The sequence below is a fragment of the Chiloscyllium punctatum genome, chromosome 1 (genome assembly GCF_047496795.1).
Source record: "Chiloscyllium punctatum isolate Juve2018m chromosome 1, sChiPun1.3, whole genome shotgun sequence".
Lineage (NCBI taxonomy): Eukaryota > Metazoa > Chordata > Chondrichthyes > Orectolobiformes > Hemiscylliidae > Chiloscyllium > Chiloscyllium punctatum.
This window is the reverse complement of record NC_092739.1, coordinates 116,174,530-116,200,361: the sequence shown is the minus strand read 5'-3', so window position 1 is coordinate 116,200,361 and position 25,832 is coordinate 116,174,530. Positions and strand designations below refer to the sequence as shown.

The following is a 25,832-nucleotide window of genomic DNA, read 5'->3' as shown; positions in this document are numbered from 1 at the left end:
GTGGATTCAAACCCAGGTCCCTAGTGCTGTGAGGCAGTAATGCTAACCACTGAGCTACCGTGCTGCCCTTTGTGTTTTCCATTTAATAAAGCATACCTCAGTCCTCAGCTCAAAGCCCCTTACAAACCGAGTCCATGTCTTGGCAAAATACAGCAACCAAGGTTCTCCAGCCTTTATGGTTATGGATCTTTGTTTGTCCCATTGTCATTTAATTGCAGGTTTGTGCTGTGGGCTCAAACCTATTTGGAACCGGGCTAATACTGCCAAAACTCATCTGATTCCAATAGGCAGAACAGATTTTTATCACATCAATCCAACTCCAATTCAAGCCTAATTCACTGAAGTGAAAAGACAATGTGCTAACCCTGTGTACATAAATCCAGTCTTTCTGACACTTAGATGCAAAGAGATCTCCTGAATTATGTCACACCAGTTTACCTGTTCCTCTTTAGTAAACGCAAGGGTAGGTATTCATTCTTAAGGATTCATCAAAATAAAACACCCTATACCTGACAGCAAAATATGAGACAACCATGAACAGTAACTCCAATTTCTCCCAATGGTTTTTCATCATTACTTTCCATTAAAGGAGAGATTTTCTACTTCAGTGGTTCCAACATATGCGCATATCAGCAAACTGTGTACTCCCAGCCTGAGCTTAATTGTGCACTAGGGGCAGTCAAGCAGAAAATCTACCTTTAAATTCCTGATTTATTTTTCTAAAGCTGTATGAAGATAACACAAAAAAACACAATTATCCTTTCGGGTGAAACTTACCAGACTCTGAATTGCCTGGCCTATCATGAGATGAGCGATAGGTGTGACTGAATTACCTCCTTTTTCATGAAAAGTCTCAAATAGTTTTGTGTCCTTCTCCAAAATCTGTTTTACAGTCACGATAGGCTGAATAGCCTCCTCTTATTCCAATGTAACAATCTCTAGGCATTCTGTGTGGCTTCTTCCAGTTCCTGCATTACAGGCTTCAGGAGGCTGATGGACTGATCCTGTTGCTCAGTAACAGGATACTGGTGTTGCTTGGCCTACTCTGGGTCCATAGACTCACCACTCTCTGGGTGAAGGAATTTCTCCTCGTCTTAGTCTTTATTAGCCTATACAAGTCCCTTAAATGATGACCCCTGGTTCTGGATTTCCCAGTCATAGGAATAAGAACCAGGATCAGGAGTAGGCAAGTCAGCCTCCTTGGAGTCTGCTCCAACATGCAGTGTGATCATGGCTGCTGGGAGTCCAGGAGGAGGTGCAGACAATGAATCCTCCAATGGTTCCCCACAGATGCGGGGAGGTCGCAGAATTTTGTGGGGGAATGGGCTGGCCCATCGAAGGATGAGTCCATTTTTAGATTAGATTAGAGATTTTTTAGAGATTACTTACAGTGTGGAAACAAGCCCTTCGGCCCAACAAGTCCACACCAACCCGCCGAAGCGCAACCCACCCGTACCCCTACATTTACCCCTTACCTAACACTACGGGCAATTTAGCATGACCAATTCACCTGACCTGCACATCTTTGGACTGTGGGATGAAACCGGAGCACCCGGAGGAAACCCACGCAGACACGGGGAGAATGTGCAAACTCCACACAGTCGCCTGAGGCGGGAATTGAACCGGGGTCTCTGCGCTGTGAGGCAGCAGTGCTAACCACTGTGCCACCGTGCCGCCCACAAAAGACATATTGTAAGACATAAGAAGCTAACGGCATTGAGCCATTGGTTAGTAATGCTGTTTGACATCTGGTTAATGTCGCAGTTGCAATGGAATGATAAGTGTTACTTACTTGAGTGTAGAGATTCCTGATGAAGGGTTTTTGCCCGAAACGTTGATTTCGCTGCTCGTTGGATGCTGCCTGAACTGCTGTGCTCTTCCAGCACCACTAATCCAGTATTTGATTTTCAGCATCTGCAGTCATTGTTTTTACCATGTGGATATTCCTGCCTGCCTGCTGGAATGATCCCTGTTTTCACCCGCTAGGGAAAGAGTCCTTTCCAGGATGGTGGGGGTTGGAGGGGTGGGCGCGGTGTCTGAGGATACAGATATCCAGCAGCTCCAACCAATGTTCCCTCTAAACTATGTGACTGCTATGATGTTCAGCATGCAGTAATGGGCATGCTATTGCAGCATAGACCTCCAGTTCTGGAACTCGCTACCACACATGGACCTTAGGGATCTGTACAGACAAAAAAATACAAGGAAACAGTGCACCCACCCACTCTGTCCTGTTATTGAATGACTTCTTTAAAATGACACAAAGCGTCTGAATGAGTAACATGCAAGTGGGTGGCATAGCTGTTAGTGCTGGTGCAGCTTGGGGAAAGGGGTCAAGGCATTCCAAGTCAAAATAATTTTCAGGATTTTAGCATTTGAAAGATCAGAAACTACTAGTCATTAAAACTCACGCTTTGCAGTTAACTCAGCTGCATGTTAGAGTGAATACTTGATGAATTATTAGATTAGATTTAGATTAGATTCCCTACAGTGTGGAAACAGGCCCTTCAGGCCCAGCAAGTCCACACCAACCCTCCAAAAAGTAACCCACCCAGACCCATTTCCCTCTGACTAATGCACCTAACACTATGGGCAATATTTGTTATTCCAGTTCAACTTCACTGCTGTTTTTATCGTTTCGATATGTTACATTTCTGGGTCTAGTCTTTCGCTGAGATTTTTCAGTGAAATGGACAAAACAGCACATTTCCTGAGAAGGAGCCTTTCCCAGCTTAGTCCACAGTCTGCCACCATATAACAACAACTGACACACACTGGTCATGATTCAGATATCCCACCATTGACGGGTACTTGTAATGTTTACTCCAAGAAAGGTGATTTTAGTGAATTCCTCAAGTGCTGAGGGTGAGCCTTTGAAAATCATGTGAGTGCATCAATGATTTCCAAAGCTTTTGTGAGTGCAGCTCCTGGCCAATTCAGAAGTGGGGGGGGCAAAGAATTTATAAAGTGTACCTTATGATGATGGGTACAAAGCAGCTATAAGTGTTTAAGTGCTCCCCATAAGCCCAAACTGCTGAGAGCATCTTAGTTTTTCCCATGAAAGCCATATCATCTCCAGTTTGGGTGATGGTATTTTCTTCACAATTTGTGGAGACTGACCCTGACTAATCAGCACTTTTTGATGAAGAGTTCTGGAGCACCTGCATTGAAAAATAACCAAAACTTTGAGGAAATCATGTTTCGCTACTCTGTTATCCCCAGCCAATTTCTCTCAGCTTCTAAGGGACAACTAATTCAGCCTCTTTAAATGCTAAGTGTAAGCTGCACGTAATGAAGAATATTGCTCAGATCACACAATGTTAGACCATAATGAATGGGGTCATTAAGCTGGCTCTATGAAGTTCACTCAACAAAGTCATTAGTCCACCAGAGTGGGACAGTACGAAAATGAGATATCCTTCCCCATGGGGCCATATAAAATATTTATTTTTCAGGTGCTTTTTCTGGTGAAACGATGTGATTTTCATTATAGGTGCATGGAATTTTAACCTTTTGGGGACTGCAATGTACCATTTTAGTTTTCTTTCAAATGGACAAAAGCTTTTTTCTCCTCATTTCAGATATGCCTCAAGTGCACTTACAATTTTCACTGTAACTGTTTCACACTGAATGTTACATTTCCACACAATGTCACTGCTTCAGGCAACTACCAGATGGTCTGGGGTCTTAGTCCCAGGGCTGCCGTTTACTCAGGTTTGCCTGGCAATGCTGAAATCCTGTTACTTGGTTCTTGACCAAACTATTAGATTGAGAATCAGTGTACAGCAAGCTGCTCCATCTTTGGGATGAAGTGGAGGGGAAATCGAGAGAGGAGGAGGGGAAGAACGGAAGCAAATTTGTATTGTTCTTTCATGCTTTTTACAGCCATTGTAATTATTTCCGAGTGTGGTAACATAACAGAGGCTGTGAATTAATTCTACTTCACCCTTCATTGCTGTGGATACCTCAACATTGGAAGCTTAAAATATGTCTCTTTTCAAACGTTCCTGCATTTTTTGCTTTGTTCAGAAATAAGTTCTTTAATAGTCTTTTCATTGCTGGGTGTCATGTTATTGCTCCAACATTGAGGAAAAGAATTATATTTGATGGAGCGTGGAGGGCTGTTCAAAGTTGCAACCATGCCCTCATTTCACCTGACTTAGCCCATCTGCATGCCCATAAGGCTACTTTCCTAATAAAAGGAGCAAAACGTACTTCAGCTGCAACTGACAATGTGAAAACTGTGCCAGTGACAGGTGGATGGGCCATTTTATAGGTCAGCTGTGATTATATCTTCGTGCCAGCCACTATTGGAGCATAAATCCCAGGTGCACAGGATCCAAAAAAACAGTTGTTTAATTTTTCTCCTGTTAACAAAAAAAGAGATATGTTCGTCCACTAGCTCCATCGTTAACTGTGAGTGTAAATGACAGGCAGATGGTGACAGAGTTTGTCAGGTAACCTGAGGGGAGTTAAGGTAATTTCTTAAGCTGTGAGTTGGAAGGCTGAGAAGTTATAAGTAATCAGATGGATATGGTTGTGTTGCATTTCCTTCATTGACTCTGCTCACCTTTTAGGCTTGTGCCCATTCTGGGTTTTCTTATTTATTTTGAAATATCTCAGTCATGTTTGAGTTCATCATTTGTATTACTGCTGCACTTTTTAGGGTTGTCACCACTTATGACATGAAGCTTTGTAAAGATTAAATGAATTATCTCATTGTGTGATTCTAATTGGTAACTACATTCTATCTTGTAAGTGTACCATTCCCTACCATTAGAAAGGGGGCTGCTATTCCCCCTCTGTAACCAACAACCAAGAGGAAAGTCATACCAAGTCTGTAACTTACCCTTTATGGGAAACGTTGCCTCCAATTTGCTTACCTCTTTCTTCTCTCTGGGACCCAGGTGAAGCTAAAGAAAGAGCTGTGAGGGGAATGTAGAGGTTACTTCTGTTACTTCTCTGCAGGAGTAGATAAACTTGTTTATTCCCTCCTGTGAGATGGGAGGAACCGCCCTAGTCTCAATTAATATGATTGAGCATTCAATTCTCTTTCTGCCTCAGCATCGCTCATTGAAGGCGCAGACCACTTTTTCCCAGAATGCATTCGTAATAGGTTAATTTTGGCCACAGAGCTCCTGTGATCACCAGTGGAGACCTGCACGATAACAGCAGTCACTCAGGGTGTTCCTCACAGGTGTTTTTGCTAGAATTCTGTTCAGAACAAAGGTAAGTGGAAGTGATATAAATATTTGAGGACAAAGGAGAAAGGAAAGGCTTTTTGTTAACTCCCCAAGGCCACAGGCTTTTGAAGGAAATGATGCCCATCTGTATGCTCAGCAGGATTTGACTGAAAGTATTGCTTACACATCTATAAATCAAAAGTATTATGTATACACAGAAGTGTTTCAGCTCATAAAGAATTTGTTAATTATTCTATGCTCAAATTAGCATAATGACTTGGTTTTAGAGAAAGGAAAATGCTAAGCACGAGGATTTTTTTAAGTGATGATCATCCAGTGAACAATGTTGGAATACATTGCATATTAGCTCATGATTCACATCCTTCATTCTTGAACATCACTTTTTAAAATTATTTTAATTATGTTATGTTACAATTTGCTTAATTAGCAAACGTTTTGCCATGCTATTTTCCAGTTTTGTTTCACTTCTGTCACGTAAATGGATTGTTACTTAAGTTTTGATTTGTTTACTTTTGAACATAACCACAAAGCAGGGAAGGTATTTTCTGTTGTTCAATTGAAAGTCACCTTTGTAAATAAAGTCCAAGATTGCTCCTGTTAAGTATAGAAGGATTTTCATAGTATTTTACATTAATGTACAGTGTCCAGAAAAACGGCATAGAGTAGTGACATCTCAGTAATATTAAAGAAACACATGACCATATTCCCAATCATTGATGCAATTTATAAATGCAAATTGGTGTGCTTTTGTTGTTGGAGCTTGAGAACAATACTCAGAATTTGATATGATGTGGCTCTGTGATTGTCCACACAATAAGCTCTTCCCTTTAATTGTGCCACTGTAGGCTGTTCCAAGTGTAGGCCATACACTTCCCCACTATGAGAGGAAGATACCTTTAAATGGCACAATCCAATTGTTCTGTTTTGGATAATGCAGTAAAAGCTGGGAAAGATCTGCGTCCGAAAAAAAGATTCACTTGCCTTCTTTTCCTGGAAAGGAAAGAAAGGAAAGGGAATGGCATTTCCTCCCAGAACATAAGAACATCTCAACACTGAGCAGCCTCAGAGACATATGGAACAGCAATCTGCCAAGGAATGTGGGCAGTGGGGAAATGGGCTGTAATAAAGGGAGCACTAATATACCATAGTGCTGTATGTTGGAATGTACTTATTTATGCATTTACAATAACCGGACAATTTATAGACAACATAAAGAGCTTAAGTAATGTGTTTGCACCATCTAGAATCTAGCACAGTGTTGCACAACATAAATTAACCCACAGGCTGGAGATGGCCTGTTGGATGATTACATTCGGCCCTCAATGCACTTTTTAATTATTCCGAAGGGTCAGCCCATGAGTGGTCTCCAGAGGCCAGGCAGGACGTTTCATCCGGCCCGCGATGTGCTCTTTTGTTATTCACTAGAGCCGGCTCACCAGTCCTCCCAATCGGTCAGGCGGGAGATGAAAACTCCAACCAGATGTGGCACACAGTAAGCTCCGTCTGCACGCACGGTGAGTGAATACTCTTCAAAGTGCGGTTGAGTCCTGGGCCATTTTAGACTGTTACTGCCACTGAGCACATCCAATGCCCAATCCTTAGTAGATAAACAATGGTAAATTGCAATCCCTAAAATCAAGGAAGATGGCATTACAATACACACTGACAGAGAAGTAATTAACAATCAGCATTACAGTGCAAACAAGAGGCAAATTGACTGCGAGTCTATATGATTAATCTAAAGTAATGCAATTTCACATTTAGAAGAAACTGTGATTCTTATGATTTAAAGCCCAGCACTTGGATGAACAGTGCCCGTTTCCAAATGATTCAAATTCAAGTTATTTATAACAAACAAATAGCAATTTTATTGACTTGTGGTCTCCCTAATGGATTCACAAGGACAAGTATCTGAGCTACATGATACATTTGTTAGACTATTACAGTAATATTTATCTTTTTAAATTCTAAAAATAATAATTTCTAAAGCTGCTGCTTAAAATGAGAAAGCATTTCTGTAATTCCCGTAGTTTAAAAAAAAAGTGTTAGAGCAAGTTTCCTTTTGCAAATCACTTCCAGAAGCTATTAGAAACCTTCTTCTCTAAATACCAGTGCCATAACACATTAAGGATATAATTGAAAAGATGTACACACCAGGGTATTTGTCCAACTGTGGTATTTTGTACTGTTCTTAGAGATATGTTCCAAGTGTTTCACATCAAAAACTGAAGGCTTTCTCTAACCTGACACTACTTATTAGACTTGATTCTTTAAGGCAAGAAATACATTAGAACCCTCAAAATGACCTCCATTCTTCCACTTCTTAGAATAACTGTCCACTGTTCAGAATATGTCCCATTTATTGAATTGTTCCCATTAAGCAAATACAATTGAAATAAAATTTTCTGTGAGTTAATCATACGTTCATCTCTTGATGAACCTGTGGCAATGATGTCTGTTATTATATTAAATTATGACTGTTATCATACTTCAAGAACAAGGAGAGTAGCGACAGGCTGATGGCCAATGATTACTGATGGCTGATGCTAGGGCAAAAGAATGGGCACAACCCGAGTAGAATTCTCACACATTGTTTACATCATATATACTCCTACAATAATGATTCACACAAGAAAATGATACTAATCCTGTTCCCAAATCACACGATTTTTGGAAGATTTATGCAGAGAAATACAGACAGGCAATTTAAAAAAAAGACTGATCTGGACTCTACACATACACACAGTGATTACAAGAGCAGGTCAGTGGCTAGGAATACTGCGGTAAAGAACTCCTGACTCCCCAAAGCCTGTCCACTATCACCGAGGCACAAGTGTTATGCAATACTCCCCACTTGCCTGGATGAGTGCAGCCCCCAACAGCACTCAAGAAGCTTGACACCATCCAGGTCAACACAGCCCACGTGATTGACACTGCATCCACAAGCATCCACCGATGCTCAGCAGCAGCAATATGCACTATCTACAAGATGCACTGCAGAAATTCACCCAAGTTTCCAAAACTTCCACACCCATGACCACTTCAATCTAGAAGGGCAAGGGCAGCAGATACACAGGAACACCACCCTCTGCAACTTCCCCTCCAAACCAGTCACCATCCTGACTTGGAAATATATCTCTGTTCCTTCACTGTTAGTGGGTCAAAATGCTGGAATTCCCCTCCCTAATGTCACAGCAGATGGACTGCAGCGGTTCAAGAAGGCAGTTCATCACCACCTGGTCAGCCAGCAACACCCATCTCCCACAAAAATGAGTTTTAGAAAATGACAGGTGATATGGGAGCTCAGATAGTAGTCCTGAGCATTTCATTGAATTCCATTTGAGTAGTTATTCAAATGATAGACCAATACAATGAGGGAGACACCATCACCAAGTCACCTAATTGCTTGCAACATTTTCTGCTTATTACTTCAACTTTCCAGCATTCATAGCCTTTCGTTTTTAGCTCCCTTTATTTAGAAATTGAACCAGCAAATTCAGATGATGTCATGTGGTCTCAGAACAAACTCTGAATAGCTTTTATGAGTGATCTAAACTCCCAGATTAGATTACAATTTTGTAATATCTCAGAGGTTTCCATTATTCTCTGTATGAACCATCTGAGCTTGTATACTACATTACTGCCTTGGAATCACTCCCAGGTATCCATTATTTTGCATTTACTGATCCCACTTGGCCTGTAATGAAGCTTGCAAGTGCTGATGAACTGAAGTCATTACTCCAGTTGGAAACTCTCTTCAACAGCAGATTTCCATTGGATGAGAAGAGAATATAAAATTGAACCATTGAGCTCCTTAGCATGAAATTCTGTTAACAAGCAATACCAGGGGCTTTTGCAAAATCTACTCAAACAACCACATTAACTATACTTTATGTGTACAAGAACCCTAATTATACCATCGGGTGAATAGTTTACTTGCAAATTAAACTTAGGCTGTGGTTTGTTTTGCTCAAAGAACATCGAGCTGCTTTTTCAGTCATGGGTTAGTTGTAGCATCGCTAATGATAATGGCAATAACACTGTAACTCCAGGCCAGCATTTGTCTACATGTAAGCCTTTCCCATTAGGATATATGGGGAAAACAGTCCTATGCATCATAGTAGAAGAACTCAACTTATTGTCATTTACAAAACATTTTTTTCCCATGGGTGATAGTACATTCATTTCTTCTGAAAGTAAATAGCATTCTCACAATTATTTGTAGTTACAAGTTTCACAGACTAAACATAACATCTATAATAAAAAGGTTACAATGATAGATTGTAGAACAACCTCCATTGTTCATGAAGAGCTGTATTTCATTGTGTACAGATTGGAAATTAATGTGTCGAATTGTTAAGTTTTATTCATCTTCCCAGTCCTTCAGTGTGAACCCACCCAATTCTTTCATAGCTGAGGTCACCATGGAGATGGTTACTTTTTATTCAACCCACTGACTGTGCCCCTGCATTGTCCTTACTGACAGAAGTCACAATTCAGAGTAAAAACGGAAGTAAGCCGTACAAAGTAGATGTTCCTGAAATCTTTCATGGGAATTCATGGAAAGGATTCTGAGGCTGCTACCCTGATGCATTAGGATGTAGTGAATTGTTTTATTAATGGTAATTGTGGGAGGTAAAATTGTCACTCTTCCTGAATAGGTGGCACGGTGGCACAGTGGTTAGCACTGCTGCCTTACGGTACCAGAGACCCGGGTTCAATTCCCGCCTCGGCCAACTGTCTGTGTGGAGTTTGTACATTCTCCCCGTGTCTGCGTGGGTTTGCTCCGGTTTCCTCCCACAGTCCAAAAATGTGCAGGTTAAGTGAATTGACCATGCTAAATTGCCTGTGGTGTTAGGTGAAGGGGTAAATGTAGAGGTCTAGGTGGATTGCTCTTCGGAGTGGACTTGTTGGGCTGAAGGGCCTGTTTCCACACTGTAAGTAATCTAATCTGAAACCCAAATAAGCCATTGGAACAGGATTCGGAAGGAGTGGATTTGAGGCTTGAGTGCAAAGGCTTGCTTTATTGCTGTCCACATCAGTAATGTGAAGGAGGGGCACTGTTTTAAGAACATTTTGTGATATCCAGTTTACAGGCTTGGTGGACGCTTGGTCAGATGGAATGATAGCTGTCCAAAATTGGCTTACTATCATGTTTAGGTTGGCACCAGCTCAAAAAGAGCACTGTCTGCTTTAGGCCATAAGCCCTTTTCATGTGTTACCCTGAGAGACAATAGAGTACATGCCATGAAAAATTCTCAACCTGAAAGTAAATCCTTTGTAAAAAATGTTGCATAGAATTCCAGAGGCACATAGTTAAAAGGGGGTACAGCACGTTCATGATTAAGCTGATCTATTTAATCCAGAAAGTATAAAGAAGGTTTCAACACCATAAGAGCTTATTCCACTTTGCTGCTTCCTCGCTACAGCGTGTTGCATGTATGTAAAAGTCTTTAAAATAAGTGCCCTTAGCCTTTCAGCTTTGCAGGATATAATACTGAAATATTCATAGAAGATGCTTGAACTTATTTGTTGATTGAGCCAAGTCTGATGTCAGATCTATGCTTCAGGCTTGAATGTCACTTAGCTTCCATTAGATAGAGTAGAATCTTGTCTCCCTCAAACTTTTTGTAATAAAATTCAGATCTCAGAGACCAGCAGGCTATTGTGCAACCTGCTGTGCCATTTGTTTCACTTAATTTTGAATTATACATTGGAATCAATACAACAACATAAATATCAGTCAAATATTCCAGAGAGTGTAGCATAGCCTTGTTAGGAAAGGTGACCGCACTGATTTGGTGTCAATCCTTCGTGGACTGAAAGGATAAAGCAATTACATGTGGAAAAGTCAACATTAATTCCTTTATTTTGCTCAGCTCATTTAATTAATTTGTTCCCGTTGCACTCACTTGCATCATTTCCCGGTTGACCAGAAATATAGGCCTCTACCAGGGCAACTTTGCAAAATGGCTGTCAGGAGGGACATCAGAGTGAACCAGGTTTATTTGCCTGAATTTCCTGAAAGCTGTTTACTTTTTCTCTGTTTGACTTCTCCCTGGCATAGCAGACAATAGTTTTGGTATTTTAGATTAAAATGTTAGACAGCACAAAGACGTTGAAGGTAATTCAAAGATAAGTTGGAAGGTGTACTGCTCAATGTGATTTTTGAACTACACAGACCTGAAAGCTACAGGTTGAACTGACAACCTGCGCTCAATTTGCTTGTCTAGATAAGTAGCAATCAGTGCACTGTAACTGGCCTCAGTTTCCCTGATCGACTGGTAGATAAATAACATTGTTTTTCTGCTCCTGGTTGCCATCTGGTGGTCCTAGTTGGAAAGTGCAGATGCTTGCAATCTTGGCATTAATACATGAATTGGCAGTATGGCATTCTTTACCCAGCCTCGTGAAGACTAGTCACTTGGACGAGGTACAGGTAGCAGATCAGCCTCTCTTGAATAAGAGAAAAATGAGAGGAAAGCAAGAAAAATGGTTTAAAATCTGAAATTGGGTACAGATGAGTGAAATAGTAAAGAGCTAGTGCAATGCATTCTTCTTCCATGCATTGTTGAGTTTTACCAAAATATTGCCAATTTGAAGTACTCAAAGAGTTAAATATGTCAGCTTAGTTAATGATGTTCTGTGCAATTGCCTATGTTCTGCAACAGTTTTACTTAAACCGGATTCACACTGTCTAATTAACACATCGAGCTGCATTGTCTTTAATTATAAATGTGGTTCTTGAATAATCCATCTTCATATGCAAGAGTGATATTAGTAAGAAGAATGTTTTCTTCTGTGTATTTTTTTCTGCCTTTCTCATTAATTACTTTAATTTGCTATTACTGCCATCAAGAATGCAGATTAGCAAAGTGTTCTCGATGCAGACACTGCAACTGAGAGCAGGTAAAGTAGGTTTGGGAAGTTGCTGTCATTTTAGAATAAAATGAGGATAAATTTGAGTTCTCAGAAGATAGGAATGGCTATTTTTGTTTCTGTCCCACATTGTTTTCAACATCAGGAAGCGGTTTTGAAATTCTGAAACACCTCACTACCAAAAAGCTGCTTTTGGGCCCTTGTGGCACATTGGTAGTGTCCCTACCTCTGGGTCAGAAGGTCCGAGTTCAAGATCTACCTGCTCTAGAAGTATGAGCTAACATATCTGAACAGGTTGATTGTTTTAAGAATGCTGCTGAGATTTAAGTCAGTTGCCAAATTCAAACCAAGTTTGTCTGATTTTTGTTGGTCGTTCTGGTGGTACAGAATCAATGCAAATTCATTAAAGCTAAGTTAAGAATTCAAGTCATTTTTGCCTTTATTTTTTCATGGGATATGATCACTGTTACCTGAGACTAACTGGCCTTAAACTGAACAGTTTGCTAGGCCATTTCAGACTCAGCCACATTTATGGGTCAGGACTCACATATTGGCCAGAACAGGTAAGGATGGTAGATGCCTTTCCTTGAAGGAGATCAGTGAACCCAATATTTGATCAATGAGAGTTTCAGGCGTGTCAATACTGAAACCAGCTTTCAATTTCAGATTGGTTAACTGAATTTGAATTCCACCAACTGTCATAGGGAGATTTGAACCTTTGCCCCAAGAGCATTAACCTGGATTACCAATCACTGACACCATCACTACAATCTCATCTCCCTGGGATTTAGTTGAAAGGCAGAACGCAGTCTCAGGACTAAATGGCCACCTCCTGTCAGAAAAAAATAGAACGATCCCATTCAAACAGTGCTCAATTTTGGTTACCAGTACTCCTGCCAAAAATGGTAGGTGTTTAGTTATTCAAATAAATCAGAGTCCTGAGATTATTTTTGATGTATGGATGACCCTCATTCAGGTGATCTAAATCATGATTAATGAATGTTCCATACCAGGACATGGTCAGTTAGAATTTAGACATTTGTTTGTAATGTCATGTCCAATTGGATCCCAAATTGGTCCAAATCAAACCACGTAGTCATTCCTTCAATAAAGCTGGTTATATCCACCTTCATAGTATTCCTAATTCACCCCATCCCCTCTCATCTGCTGAAGCTGTAAGCAAGCCTTAGATCCCTCCTAGATTTGACTATTGCAGCGATTTCCTAGGTGGCCTTCCTTCTTACATCCGACATAGACTTGAGTTAGTTCAGGCCTCTGTCACCATGTCCACCAAACAGCATGTCCAATTGTCCCTTTCCTCAGTATTCCACACTGGCAGTAGCCTGACAATAGCTCAATTTTAAATGTCTCTACCTCGTGTTTTTTAATCTTGCCAAAGCTTCGCCCACTATATTTGTAACCTCCATCATCCTCATAGCTCTTCAAAATGGTTGCACCCTCCAATGCTGGTCTCTTGTTCATTGTTTGTTTCATCAGTCTACAATTGGTGGTTGTGATTCCAGCTGCCTTGACACAAAGGTAACAATTGCCCCCTCAGTGTTTCTGCCCCGTTATGTCATACTTTATGTTGCTCTTTAAAATTATCACATTGTGTATTTTTTTAAGGTGCTTCCTAATGTCACTTATATGACACAGTGTCAGTTTGTTTGATAACGCTTCCTATAAAATGCAATGAGATATTTTGTTCATTAAAGGTTTTCTGTTGGTCTTGCCCAACTGGCAGACTGCCCATCGGTCCTATCTGACCATGAGACAAGGAATGGGAGTAGGCCTTTCAATCCCACAAGACTGGTCCAACATTCAATAGGGTCATGGCTGATTCAATATTCCTCAATTCCACTTTCCTGTTTAATTCCATAACCCTTGATTCCTCTACTGATCAAGAATGTATCTAACTCAGCCTTAAATATGGACAAGAACTCTGTCCCCACAGCTCTCTGTGGCAAGGAATTCCATAGACTTAGAACCCTCTGAGAGAAGAAATTCATCCTTATCTCAGTCTGAAATTGGTGCTCCTTTATTCTGAGACTATGTCCTCTAGTCCCAGACTCTCCCATAAGAGCAAACATCTTCTCAGCATTAAATATGTCAATCCCCTTAAGAATCCTATATATTTCAATAAGATCACCTCTCGTTCTTCGAAACTCAAGGGAGTAGAGTTGCAACCTGTTTAACCTTTGCTCATAAGACAATCCCTCCACACCAGGGATCATCCTCGTAAACCATCTCTGAACTGCTTCCAGTGAAATGTTATCTTTCCTTAAGTAACAAATTCCACAATTCGCGCGCGTGTGTGTAGTTGGGAGAGAGAGTGCAGAAGGAAGTGAGCATACAGTTAGGATGATAGAAAAGTGAGTATATATAGAAGACAGGAAGAATGGGACAGAGAGTATGAGTGAAAAGGGCCAGAGGGAGAGTGCTTGAGTGTGATGATTGGGAAAGACAGCGTGAGTGTATATGTGTCGGCGGGTCAGATGGAGGGGAAGTGTGAGCATTAGAGTGTGTATGGCCGGGAGGGAATGATGGAGAGTATGTGTGGATGGGCAAGTGAAAAGGAGCTTGCAAGTGTGTTTGTTAGGGTGGAAGGGAGGGAAGGAGAGCATGAGAATATATGATGGGGAAGGAAGGATTGAGAGTCAATGTGTGTGGGTGAGGTGGAGGTAGGTGCTTATGAGATTGTGTGCTTATGAATGTGGATGAGGAAGAAAGTATGTGATCCCTGTGAGTGAAGCAGATACGTGCCCAAAAATTTTATTTGTTGGTTCAGCCCTTTGGGTTTTTTAAATGGCCATTTTTTATTGCTTTGGAATTTTGTTTTTTTTAAACACACATTTATTGTTATACCAAACTATACTTTTCTGAAATTTTCACACTGCCCCCATGTGAGAGAAAAATTGAAGTATTACTACCCCATGGAAAAAACATTGGACATCACTAGTCTATACAAGTGCAACTTGATCTTGTTGATATGCATCCATTGTGTGTGATAGGCCTTTATCCATATAACCCCTCTGATGTCTGCTGCCACCCCTCCTAACTCTACCTTCACCCAGGAGTAAATTGTGACAAACTGGGATGAAAAGCCAAGGAGATGGAAGATATACCAAACAGTCAAAAGATGTGAGATGTTTGTGACTCGAGTTTTGTTTCGTGAGTTGATAGGAATTCACGTTTTACTGATGCCACATGATATATGGTATAATAATGGCTTTCAATGCAAACTAATCAATTCAGTGGACAAACAAATGTATGAGGTTTCTGGTGCATTCAAACTGATCGGTCCCTGGATCCACATAAATCACGGACTCCATTTGCTGGGGAACAGGGACGGTTACTCAGTTACGTGTCTCAGAGGCCAGTGTAGTCAGTATATTCAACAGAAGGATGCTTAACAGCTGCTTCCCCCAACAGGAGTGATGCTTATCCTGGAGGTCCAAGGCCAAAGAAGTGCCAAAAACCTTTGCAGATCTAGAGATACATTTGGTTTATAGTTAAGTGCAGTCATTTTACCATCAGAGACACATGAAAGTAAATAAGAGGGATCCTGAGATCAGCCACCTCGCCCCTTAGATTAAATTTTCCAGCAGCTTTGGGTGTGTGGATAATTTAGTGCCTGTCTCTAAGTGTGCAACTAGGACAGTGACAGCCTGCTGTGGTCACCATTCCAATAGACATTATTTTCAGGGCAATTGGGTTAGCTAGATGTTTGGCACACGCACAAAACCCCATCATTGTTTCAAATTTCAGTAACTGCTATTTTCACATCCGTAGAACACAATAATCTGGAGATGGAGTCTGATCTGACTTGAGCAGACTGAAAATGCTTTGAGAGAAAGCCTCACACCTCTTCAGTTTACCACTAAATGATATGCAAACCTGGAATAAAAAGTCCTTATGTTGTCCTTTGAACTCACTTTGATTCTATAAAGATATCCAACCCTCTTTTAACTGTTTAGAAAGCAGCAATTTTCTATTTCTGTCTGAGAATGGTCACTGCAGCGGAATCCTTCTGAATCACGTAAGTTCAAGAGAAAACCACCCAGATTTTATTTTCCCAATTTGAGTTCCCTTCAGAACATAAAGTTTTGATATAAGATTCAATAATCTTTTTTAATCTTGTGTTGATAACTACATTGCAGTCATCAGTCATGCGGATCTTACCAAGCTATGGAATATTAATACATTTCCTCTTTCTGTTTTGACAGCACAAAGTCCAACTGCAGCTGATCCCTTGCAGCAAGCATACGCTGGAGTGCAGCAATACGCAGGTCGTTAGTATTAACACTTTGTCTAGCTCTACTTTGAGTCATTTTTAAAACGTTCAGTCTTATCAGGAAGTTTCGAAATGTTAACTTTAATGGAAATACTTTGTTCCTTTGTCTGTTGAAATTTGCCTAGTTATTCAACTTCCAAAATGATTTTCAGGCTGACATGTTGCATTGAATGCAAGTTTTCTTTATGCTCAGAAAGGCCTATGCCAGATGTATGTGAAACTAAAATGAAAATTATTTATACAATGCAAACTTGACAGGATTCACTTCTTAGAAAATCCTATGTTGATGATACAGTAGAATAGGATTCTGAACAGGAGTAACTCTGAATGTTCAATCCAGGTGAGCTAGCTCTGGCTGAACCCCCATTGTTATCCTGCAAAGAATCATTCACCCGGGTCTAAGGTTTGGTTTAGTGAGTGAGTTCAGGAATACCGGACGATAGAATTTCCTACAGTTTCGCATTATTGCACAGGAATGACAGAAAAAGAGCTTACTCTGGAAGATGTAATTTCCATTCTCAGATGTAAATTTATGAACCAATGTTGACTCTGGTCAATAATATAGTCCTGTCACCTCATATTCTGAACTAAATAAAACAGGAGGTGTGCCAGTCTGCTTAGTAATAGACATTTGTTAGAAAGTGAAGTATAAGTAAGACTTTTAAGGAATATTATATATGTCCATACTTATTCTATTAACTGAAATATATAACAGAACTAAAGTAATGAAATATTACCTATTGTATGTCAGTATTTTATGACCAATTTCATACATTTTGTGTACTAGCCATGGCTAGTTGGTAACAATCTTATGTCTGTGTTAGATTTTGTGGGGTTGAACCCTAGCCCAGTACTAGAGTGCAAAGGTCAAGGCTGACAATTCAGTGTCATATTGTGGTAGTGCTGCACTGTCAGATCGCAACTTTCAGATGAGCAATTAAACTGCAAAGCTGATTTCCTTCTCAGGTAGATGTAAAACATCCCATCACACTAGTTCAAAGAAGACACAAGAGGTATCCCTGTATAGTGGCCAATATTTATTCTGTATCCATATCACAAAAACACATTAACTGATCATTAATATTCGCTGTATGCAAATTATATAATTCAATAATACAGTACATCACAGGACCAGGACCTTCAGCCCTCCAAGCTTGCACCAATTCCTATTCCTTATTTAGAATCTTCTCCAAAGCATCCACATCCTTTTGGTAGCGTGGTGATCAGAAGTGCATGCAATGTTCCAAATGTGGCCTAACCGAAAGTGTGCTGCATGTCAATGTAGAATTAACCCTCAAACAGCTGTTTCCAATCCACATTCTCCAATTCATGCTTAACTCAATTATAATTGGCCTACCCCCAATTTAACACTTTTATCCGAGGTCTACTCTCATCCTTATCCATAAGTATCTGAACACATACGGCATTATGATCTCTATTCCCAAAACGCTCCCCCAATGAAACTTCGATCACCTGTCAGCTGGGTCATTTCCCAATACCAGGCTCAGTATGCCTGACTTTGACAAAGGGTCAGTTAGACTCGAAACGTCAGCTCTTTTCTCTCCTTACAGATGCTGCCAGACCTGCTGAGATTTTCCAGCATTTTCTCCTTTGGTTTCAAAAACCTCTCCTGGTCACACCGAACAAATTGCTCCCTGTCCAAAGCCAGTCCCAGTCAATATGGGCAAGTTAAATTCATCAACATTCTCACAACAGCCCCGTTGTTTTCACATCTCTCCAGAATCATATTGGCTGCCCATGTTTTCAATATTACAGCAATAACAACAGTTCAAAATACTGCATTGACTGTTTTAGGGTAGTCTGAAGTCATGAAAGTTGTATTATGTATGAAAGTATTTCCTTTTTGTAGCATTTACGATATTTCCTGCTCTTTATTGCCAGAGTTATACCACAAGTGACCCTGCAGAATTCCTGTATTTATTCTCATCTGTCATTTAAACAGCTTCATGTCAATGACACTAATATTAGCAGACCATCATTTTGAAATTAATATATAGCAGGCTAAATTTTATATGCATTACCTAAATGCATAGTACTAGATCTCAAAATAATTGGCTATACTACTAACATGCGATTGGCATGATGTCAATACAACTTTATTTTGTTCATCAAAATTGTAGAGTAGCTTAAAGTAATTTATGGTGCCAGAAACAACTATAGGGAAGGAGATAGTTTTGAGGGATAAAGGAAAGCGCACTGTACCTCAGAGTTATTTGTCTGACAGCTGAAATAGCTAATAGGTATTTTTTAGTTCATGCAATTGGTTTTTTGGACATAAAGAGAGCTCCAAAGAATTGAAGCAAGAAATAGGAAGTTATTTCTTTCTTGATGTCTTTCATGTGGTTTGATATCACACTTGTAATGTGCAAATAGTTTCGTTTTGTCATCTGACCTTTCAAATATCAAATTGCTAGTGTCCTGTATTTATTGCAATATATTTCCAAATGAGGAAAATGTTTCACAAACTCACTTTGGCAATAATTTAATCATTGCATGCATTCTGCATTGATTCAATTTTAATTGCTTTCCAGATTGTAGTGATAATAGTCTTAGTTATCTGCCCTAAGAACAATTATATTAGTGACGTTATACCGCAGTCATTTTTCATTTCAGTACAAGATTTACGCCAGACATTAGGTGCACTTCAGAAGCACCTCATAGTACGTTTAGAACTCCCTGGTACACTGTCTTGAGAATCTGTGCAGCAAATTGTTGCAATGTCAAGAATATCAGAGTTTCTTCATATTGTTTTGTTACAAAAAGGAATGGTACCAAAGCATTACATCAAAAGTAATTATATTCTGAACAGAGAATTGTAGGGAATGACAGGTGTCTATGAGATCGATTCAATTTTCAGAAATGTGTATGATGCAGTACATTTCTTTCCATTTTTCACGATAGCATCTCTTTGGTGTCCAGTAATGATAAGGGCCACTAGAGGGAGAGAGATGGGTTCTGAGATGCTACACCATTCACCTGATCTACAGCCAAGCAGATTATTAGGGGGTCTGCTATCAACATGCTGTTCGGACAGTCAGGCAATTGAATACTACAAAGTGGGCGAGAGCAACAGATCTGAATCCAAGAAGTGTTAAACTAAAACTGAATGTCCTTTAACAATTTAGAGTCAGTCTCTTCCCAGGCGGGGAAATCATGTTGCTAGTGAATTTTTCATCACTCTATGATACCAAAAACAGAGATCAAACAGATTCTTTACAGAAATAACATTGATTTGTTTTTCTCTGTTTCTATCACAAGTTACTACTTTGATTTATTTTTGGTAAGAGTAAAGGGGTAAACATCAGTCCCAAATTATTACTGCCCCAGAGGCATCTCTATTCAAACTTGAAATGTGCGAAGCTTGAATTTAGTCTAGAAATTACTAAACATTATTTGTTCAGTTTCACTGCAGAACAAATCAACAGGGCAAATAAAATCTTATTCAGGATAAACTCACTGAGCAAGCACCAAATTAAATGGCACACTTCAGAAGAATTATGTGATGGTTGTGCAGGAATGCTTATTACATAAATTACAAAACAGAGGGCAGAAATAGGTAGGATTTAATAACATATATAAATGCCAGGAATATACATATAAATGAAAGGAACGATGTGTTAACTCTTTACATGACCACATTATCAGATTGTAGGGAATTTAAAGTAAACTCAGCCATTTAGCTGCAGCAGGATTGGATCTGGGTCTTCAAAGCAGCAGTATAGACCTCTCTGAGTTCAATCTCATCATCACTAAACCACTATCATCCCTTGAAGTTTCTTTGGACCTCAGCTGTTTCTCACTAATAAAAAAAACTTGGTTTATCCTTATAGTTCTGAGGTGGATGACTTCACAAATGCCTCCTTTGAAATCGATTTGTCACAGATTAACCCATTTCTTTCAATATCTCTTTGAAATTTTATGCTTCCTTATGGTACTCACGCATCACTTTAGTGAAACGCAGTTGTTGTTTTAAATAGCACTGGAAGGGACCAGCAAAAGCTTAATGAAAAGACCATGAGGTCATGATGAACCTTGAATATAGAGGACAAAGAAGAGAAGTTAGTGGCAGACCATAATAGAAAATACATTTTTGGAAATAGAATAAAAGGAAATAATTCATGTACTCCATGGGTTTTGTTTTAAGGCTGGCAATAAGTTATCTTGTTCTCACAAAAAGCCAAGCTTAACCATGACACAAAGGTAGGGAGTCTCATGTGGAATGTTAATGTATTGGTAATGGGTTAGTTATCCAGAGGTTAAGGGGAATACCCTGACAACATAAACTGTTGTGTTGTTGGTGAGATTAAAGTTTTGTTAATAACTCTGAAAGTGCAAGCCATTCTTTGTAATGGTAACCATGGAATTATTATTGATTGTTGTAAAAACCCATCTGGTTTGCTAAGGTCCCCATTATGGAAGGAAACCTGCTATCTGGACATGTTCTGCCTACACGTGGCTCCCCAATATCCACAACAGCATGGTAGATTGACCTCTGAAATGACTGTGCAAGTTATACTAAGCTTGAGGGCAATCAGAACCTTGTGACTGATGCCCACACCCCATCAAAAAGTATTGCTGGTTCATTTTAAATGATTTTCTCTGTAGTCCCCCATTACATTCCTGTTTTATAGGAACACTATCGGTGCCTTCTGTGTCTGGAGTAGCCTTGTTAAGAGGATTACTGGATTTAATGAAGAAAGGAGCGAATTGTAGCCACAATATCTGAAGAAAGGAGATTGTCCTGCCCCGAGGAGGATCTGTAAACTGTTCCCCTTAGTAATTCAAAACAGCATTGAATATAGAACATAGAACATAGAAAAGTACAGCACAGAACAGGCTCTTTGGCCCACGATGTTGTGTCGAGGTTTAATCCTAATGTAAAATAGAGTAACTTAACCTACGCACCCCTCAACTCACTGCCATCCATCTGCATGTTCAGTAGTCACTTAAATGTCCCTAATGACTCTGCTTCCACCACCTCTGCTGGCAATGCATTCCATGCATTCACAACTCTCTGTGTGAAGAACCTACCTCTGATGTCTCCTTTATATCTTCCTCTTAATATCTTCAAACTATGACTCCTCATACCAGTCAATCCTGCCTGGGGAAAAGTCTCTGGCTATTGACTCTATCTATTCCTCTCATTATCTTGTATACCTCGATTAGGTCTCCTCTCTTCCTCCTTCTCTCCAGAGAGAAAAGACCAAGCTTTTTCAACCTTTCTTCATAAGGCGAGCCCTCCAGTCCAGGCAGCATCCTGGTAAACCTTCTTTGCACCATCTCCAAAGTCTCTGTATCTTTCTGATCGTAGGGTGACCAGAACTGGACACAATATTCCAAGGAATTGTAGAGCTGCAGCAAATCCTCGCGGCTCTTAAACTCGATCCCCATGTTAATGAAAGCCAAAACACCATATGCTTTCTTAACAACCCTATCCACTTGGGTGGCAACTTTGACCGATCTATGTACTTGCACACCCAAATCCCTCTGTTCCTCCACACTGCCAAGAGTCCTGTCTTTAATCCTATATTCAGCATTCGAGTTCAACCTTCCAAAATGCATCACTTCACATTTATCCAGGTTGAACTCCATCTGCCATTTCTCAGCCCAGCTCTGCATCCTGTCTATGTCGCACTGCAGCCTGCAGTAGCCGTCTATACTATCGACAACACCTCCAACCTTTGTGTCATCTGCAAATTTACTAACCCACCCTCAACCTCCTCATCCAAGTCATTTATAAAAACTACAAAGAGCAGAGGCCCAAGAACAGAGCCCTGTGGGACCCCACTCAACACTGACCTCCAGGCAGAATACTTTCCATTTACAACCACTCTCTGCCTTCTGTCAGCCAGCCAATTCTGAATCCAGATAGCCAAATCTCCCTATATCCCATACTTCCTGACTTTATGAATGAGCCTACCATGGGGAACCCTATCAAATGCCTATCAAAGTCCATATACACCTCATCCACTGTTCGACCGTCGTCGACCTGACTTGACACCTCAAAGAACTCAATAAGATTTGTGAGGCATGACCTTCCCCTCACCTAGCCAAGCTGACTGACTTTAATCACACTATGCTTTGCTAAATAGTCACAAATCCTATCCCTCAGAATTCTTTTCAAAATTTTGCTGACCACAGACAATTCATACAGATCTGATGCTGACTAAAGTAAACACAATGCAGCAGGTAGTATCAAACTGACCACCAATTATTTGACTTTTGATTTTGAGTCATAGAGATGTACAGCACGGAAACAAACCCTTCTGTCCAACTTGTCAATGCCAACCAGATATCCTAGATAGTTCCATTTGCCAGCATTTGGCCCATATCCCTCTAAACCCTTCCTATTCATATACCCATCCGGCTGCCTTTTAAATGGTGTATTCACTGCTGGGTCAGACAACACTGTAAGCTTCTTTCTCCATTTGGTCCCATGTGGTCACTGCCACTGCCTTTGTCTGCCTTTCTTCTTTTTTGAAGTACCATTGTTTTGATCTTTTTATTCCCAAAGTTCCAAAACAATGCAACAGCTTGTAAAACAGAAATTACTACTCCTAGAATTCAAGGAAATCTGTTCCAACTCTGAAAATACCTCAAAAAAGGAGCAGCTCGTACAGCCACAACATTTTCCCATCCTCCATCTTGGATTACCCAGAATCCAGTGTGTCAGAAATTCAAGTCCGGATTGTGACAACTGGCCAACCAAATATCGCCCATTTTACATTTACTTAACAAAAGTTAAAGTTATCTCCAGAAATTCAATGGGAAGAGAGAGCTAGACATTTCCCAAGATAATTGGAAAGGGTTACATATTAACTATAGCCTTTTACAACAAATATAATGTTAGCGCCCTGACCTTTAATGATTGTAACTTTTTCACATAATGCAGTATTGTCATATTTAAATGTCACTGTCCATTGCCATTTGTTTTGCATTGATTTCCATTATCTTAGTGAAAAATTTGCAACATTGGCCAAATATAGATGAAATTTTAATGAGGTAGGTTTGGGATTGTATTCTCAAGGGAGTAATTGCTTGCCAGAGGCCAATGTTTGTGTTTTGGAGATTTATCAAGATCTTGCCTTGTAGTTATTAACCTGACACAGCTGTCCAATATTTTGTCTGGAGAGGTTGAATAACTTCCATTTTGATGCTAAAATGAGAGAAACCAGTTCCATCCTCACTCACTATAACCTTTGGACATATCACCTGCATTGTTTATCATTCCTTCCTTAGGGTGTTAGGTTATGTGCTCCAGATAACAGTTCCAAGATTTTTAAAAAAAGGAGGAGAGAATATTTATTGGTAAAATTTACATTAGCGATTAAAGAGAGTTATCATTTTTGTCAACACAGTTTGCACTAAATTACAAGTTAAACTGTACAATACACTGATCTGGGATATCATCTCTGCATTCCAGCTGCCTATCCTGCTGCCTATGGCCAGATTAGTCAAGCCTTTCCACAGCCACCTCCAATGATACCCCAGCAACAGAGAGAAGGTAAGTTATTCACTATATTCATAACATCGATAGATTACCAGGGCAGACTATATATGGATTCAAGCTATATGGAATTTATTCAGTCATCTTCACAATTCATGAAAAAGTAAATGGTCTTTGAAATACTAAGTGGAGCAAATGTTATCGTTTTTGACTGTTGGCTCAATTGGGTACAATTATGCAACAATGTAAATCCCAGAGAGTGCACCATTTCATTTGGCCAATGGTTCCCACATCCAATGAACATATAAAACAAAAAATGTCACAGTTTAAAAGAGAACATAGATATCTCTGTACTAGAAAGAAGGAATTTGTGAAATAGCTAAAGAGGCACCACTCCACATCAAATATAGGACACATTTGGAGGTACATCCCAAGCCTATGTCAGCCAGAATGGCAATTGAACTCATGCTGTTGTCATTATTTTCAATCACATGTTCAAATAATGTTGTCTTTAGTTTCTACCTGAACCACTGAAACAGTCAGAGATAATTTATAGTCTTATCAGCAACATCAATATAATACTTAACAATAAAAGTAATTCTAGTCATAATGAAATCTAATAATCTAATGCTGTATTGGTTTGTCAAGCTAATTTTTAAGCTGTGTTAGAGTCAACAACTTTCTCTGACTCTACATTTAGGGACCGAACTGAGTCAAGTTGAATCTAAGAACATTATTCAGACCAGCTGTACATTGTGTTACCTGGTGAATCATAGACAAAGGAAAATGCAGCCCTTGGTGCTACTATAGGATGTATCATAATTTAACTTGAATGCTTTTCTCAGTAAGGTTATGGAATAGCAATCTGCATCAGGAACTTTGACTGATGTGACAAATTGCCAATCTAACTGAGTTGGAGAAAGTGAGGACTGCAGATGCTGGAGATCAGTGTCAAAAAGTGTGGCGCTGGAAAAGTACAGCAAGTCAGGCAGCATCCGAGGAGCAGGAGAGTCGATGTTTTGGACATAAGCCCTTCGTCAGGAAAGTAGGGGTGGGCACAAGGGGGCTGAGAGATAAATAGAAGGGGGGTGGGGCTGGGGGGGTAGGTAGTCATGAAAGCGATAGGTAGATGAAGTTGGGGGGTGATTGTGATAGGTCAGAGGGGCGGTGGGAGCAGATAGGTGGGAAGAAAAATGGACATATAGGACAGCTCAAGAGGGTGGTGCCAAGTTGGAGTGTTAGATCTGGAAGAAGATGGAGAAGGGGAGATTAGGAAACTGGTGAAATTGACATTGATTCCATGTGGTTGGAGGGTCAAAGGCAGAAGTTTATTTAACTAAGACAAAAACTTGTGATCAAATGTGTCACCGTCTGGTCTGTACCAGTTCCACACTTGAAAAGTGAATTTAATATTGAGCCATTAGTTAGGTCCCTCAGTTAGCAAGTTAGAAAACAGATTGGAAACTTTTGGAAAAACGGAGAAAATTAGTCAGCATCTGTTTTGAAGATAGCCATGAAGACGTATTTGCACCTGAAGTATTAACTGATCTGTTTACTTGATAATGCTTCAGGGTGTAACCAGCATATTTAGCGTTGTCTCACTACTTTTGATAGTCTAAGAAAGACAAACATTGAGTAATCTCTACTTGTAAGCATTAGTGACAATCTCTATTCTTACTACTGTAACACCTTACAGTACATTTTAATTGCATTATTATGACTAACTTTGGCAGCTTTAGTCCTTACAATGTCAAGAAGGTTGAGCTGATTGAATGTAGTATATCCAAACTGTAACTTCTCGTCTCCTTTAAAGTTTACACATCTGGAGCAAACAGAATGTCACCTTGCACTGCAACTCAACAATATTTTATATATTACAACATTTGAAAAGTATTTCATTGGTTGTGAAGTATTTTGCGACATCCTAGGGTCATGAAAAGTATTATATAAATGCATTTACTTATTTCAGTGAAAAATCTTCAAGGCA

The 25,832-nt window shown here is 39.9% G+C and overlaps 1 protein-coding gene across 14 annotated transcripts in view; it reads left to right on the top strand.

Moving 5' to 3' along the window:
- The window catches only part of celf4 (CUGBP, Elav-like family member 4), a 1,199,286-nt gene that overhangs the window by 1,105,768 nt on the left and 67,686 nt on the right, over positions 1–25,832 (top strand). For 5 of the 14 annotated variants that reach the window (XR_011960940.1, XR_011960939.1, XM_072573014.1 and 2 more), the window contains exons 9-11: positions 6,551–6,718; positions 16,310–16,375; positions 23,822–23,902. Coding sequence is in view for 12 of the 14 variants with exons in the window: in XM_072573014.1 (XP_072429115.1) it covers positions 6,551–6,718; positions 16,310–16,375; positions 23,822–23,902 (315 nt within the window). In the remaining 2 variants the exon portion in view is untranslated. The remainder of the gene's footprint in view (positions 1–6,550; positions 6,719–16,309; positions 16,376–23,821; positions 23,903–25,832) is intronic. The other 9 variants (XM_072573094.1, XM_072573061.1, XM_072573078.1 and 6 more) reach the window with 3 other exon arrangements.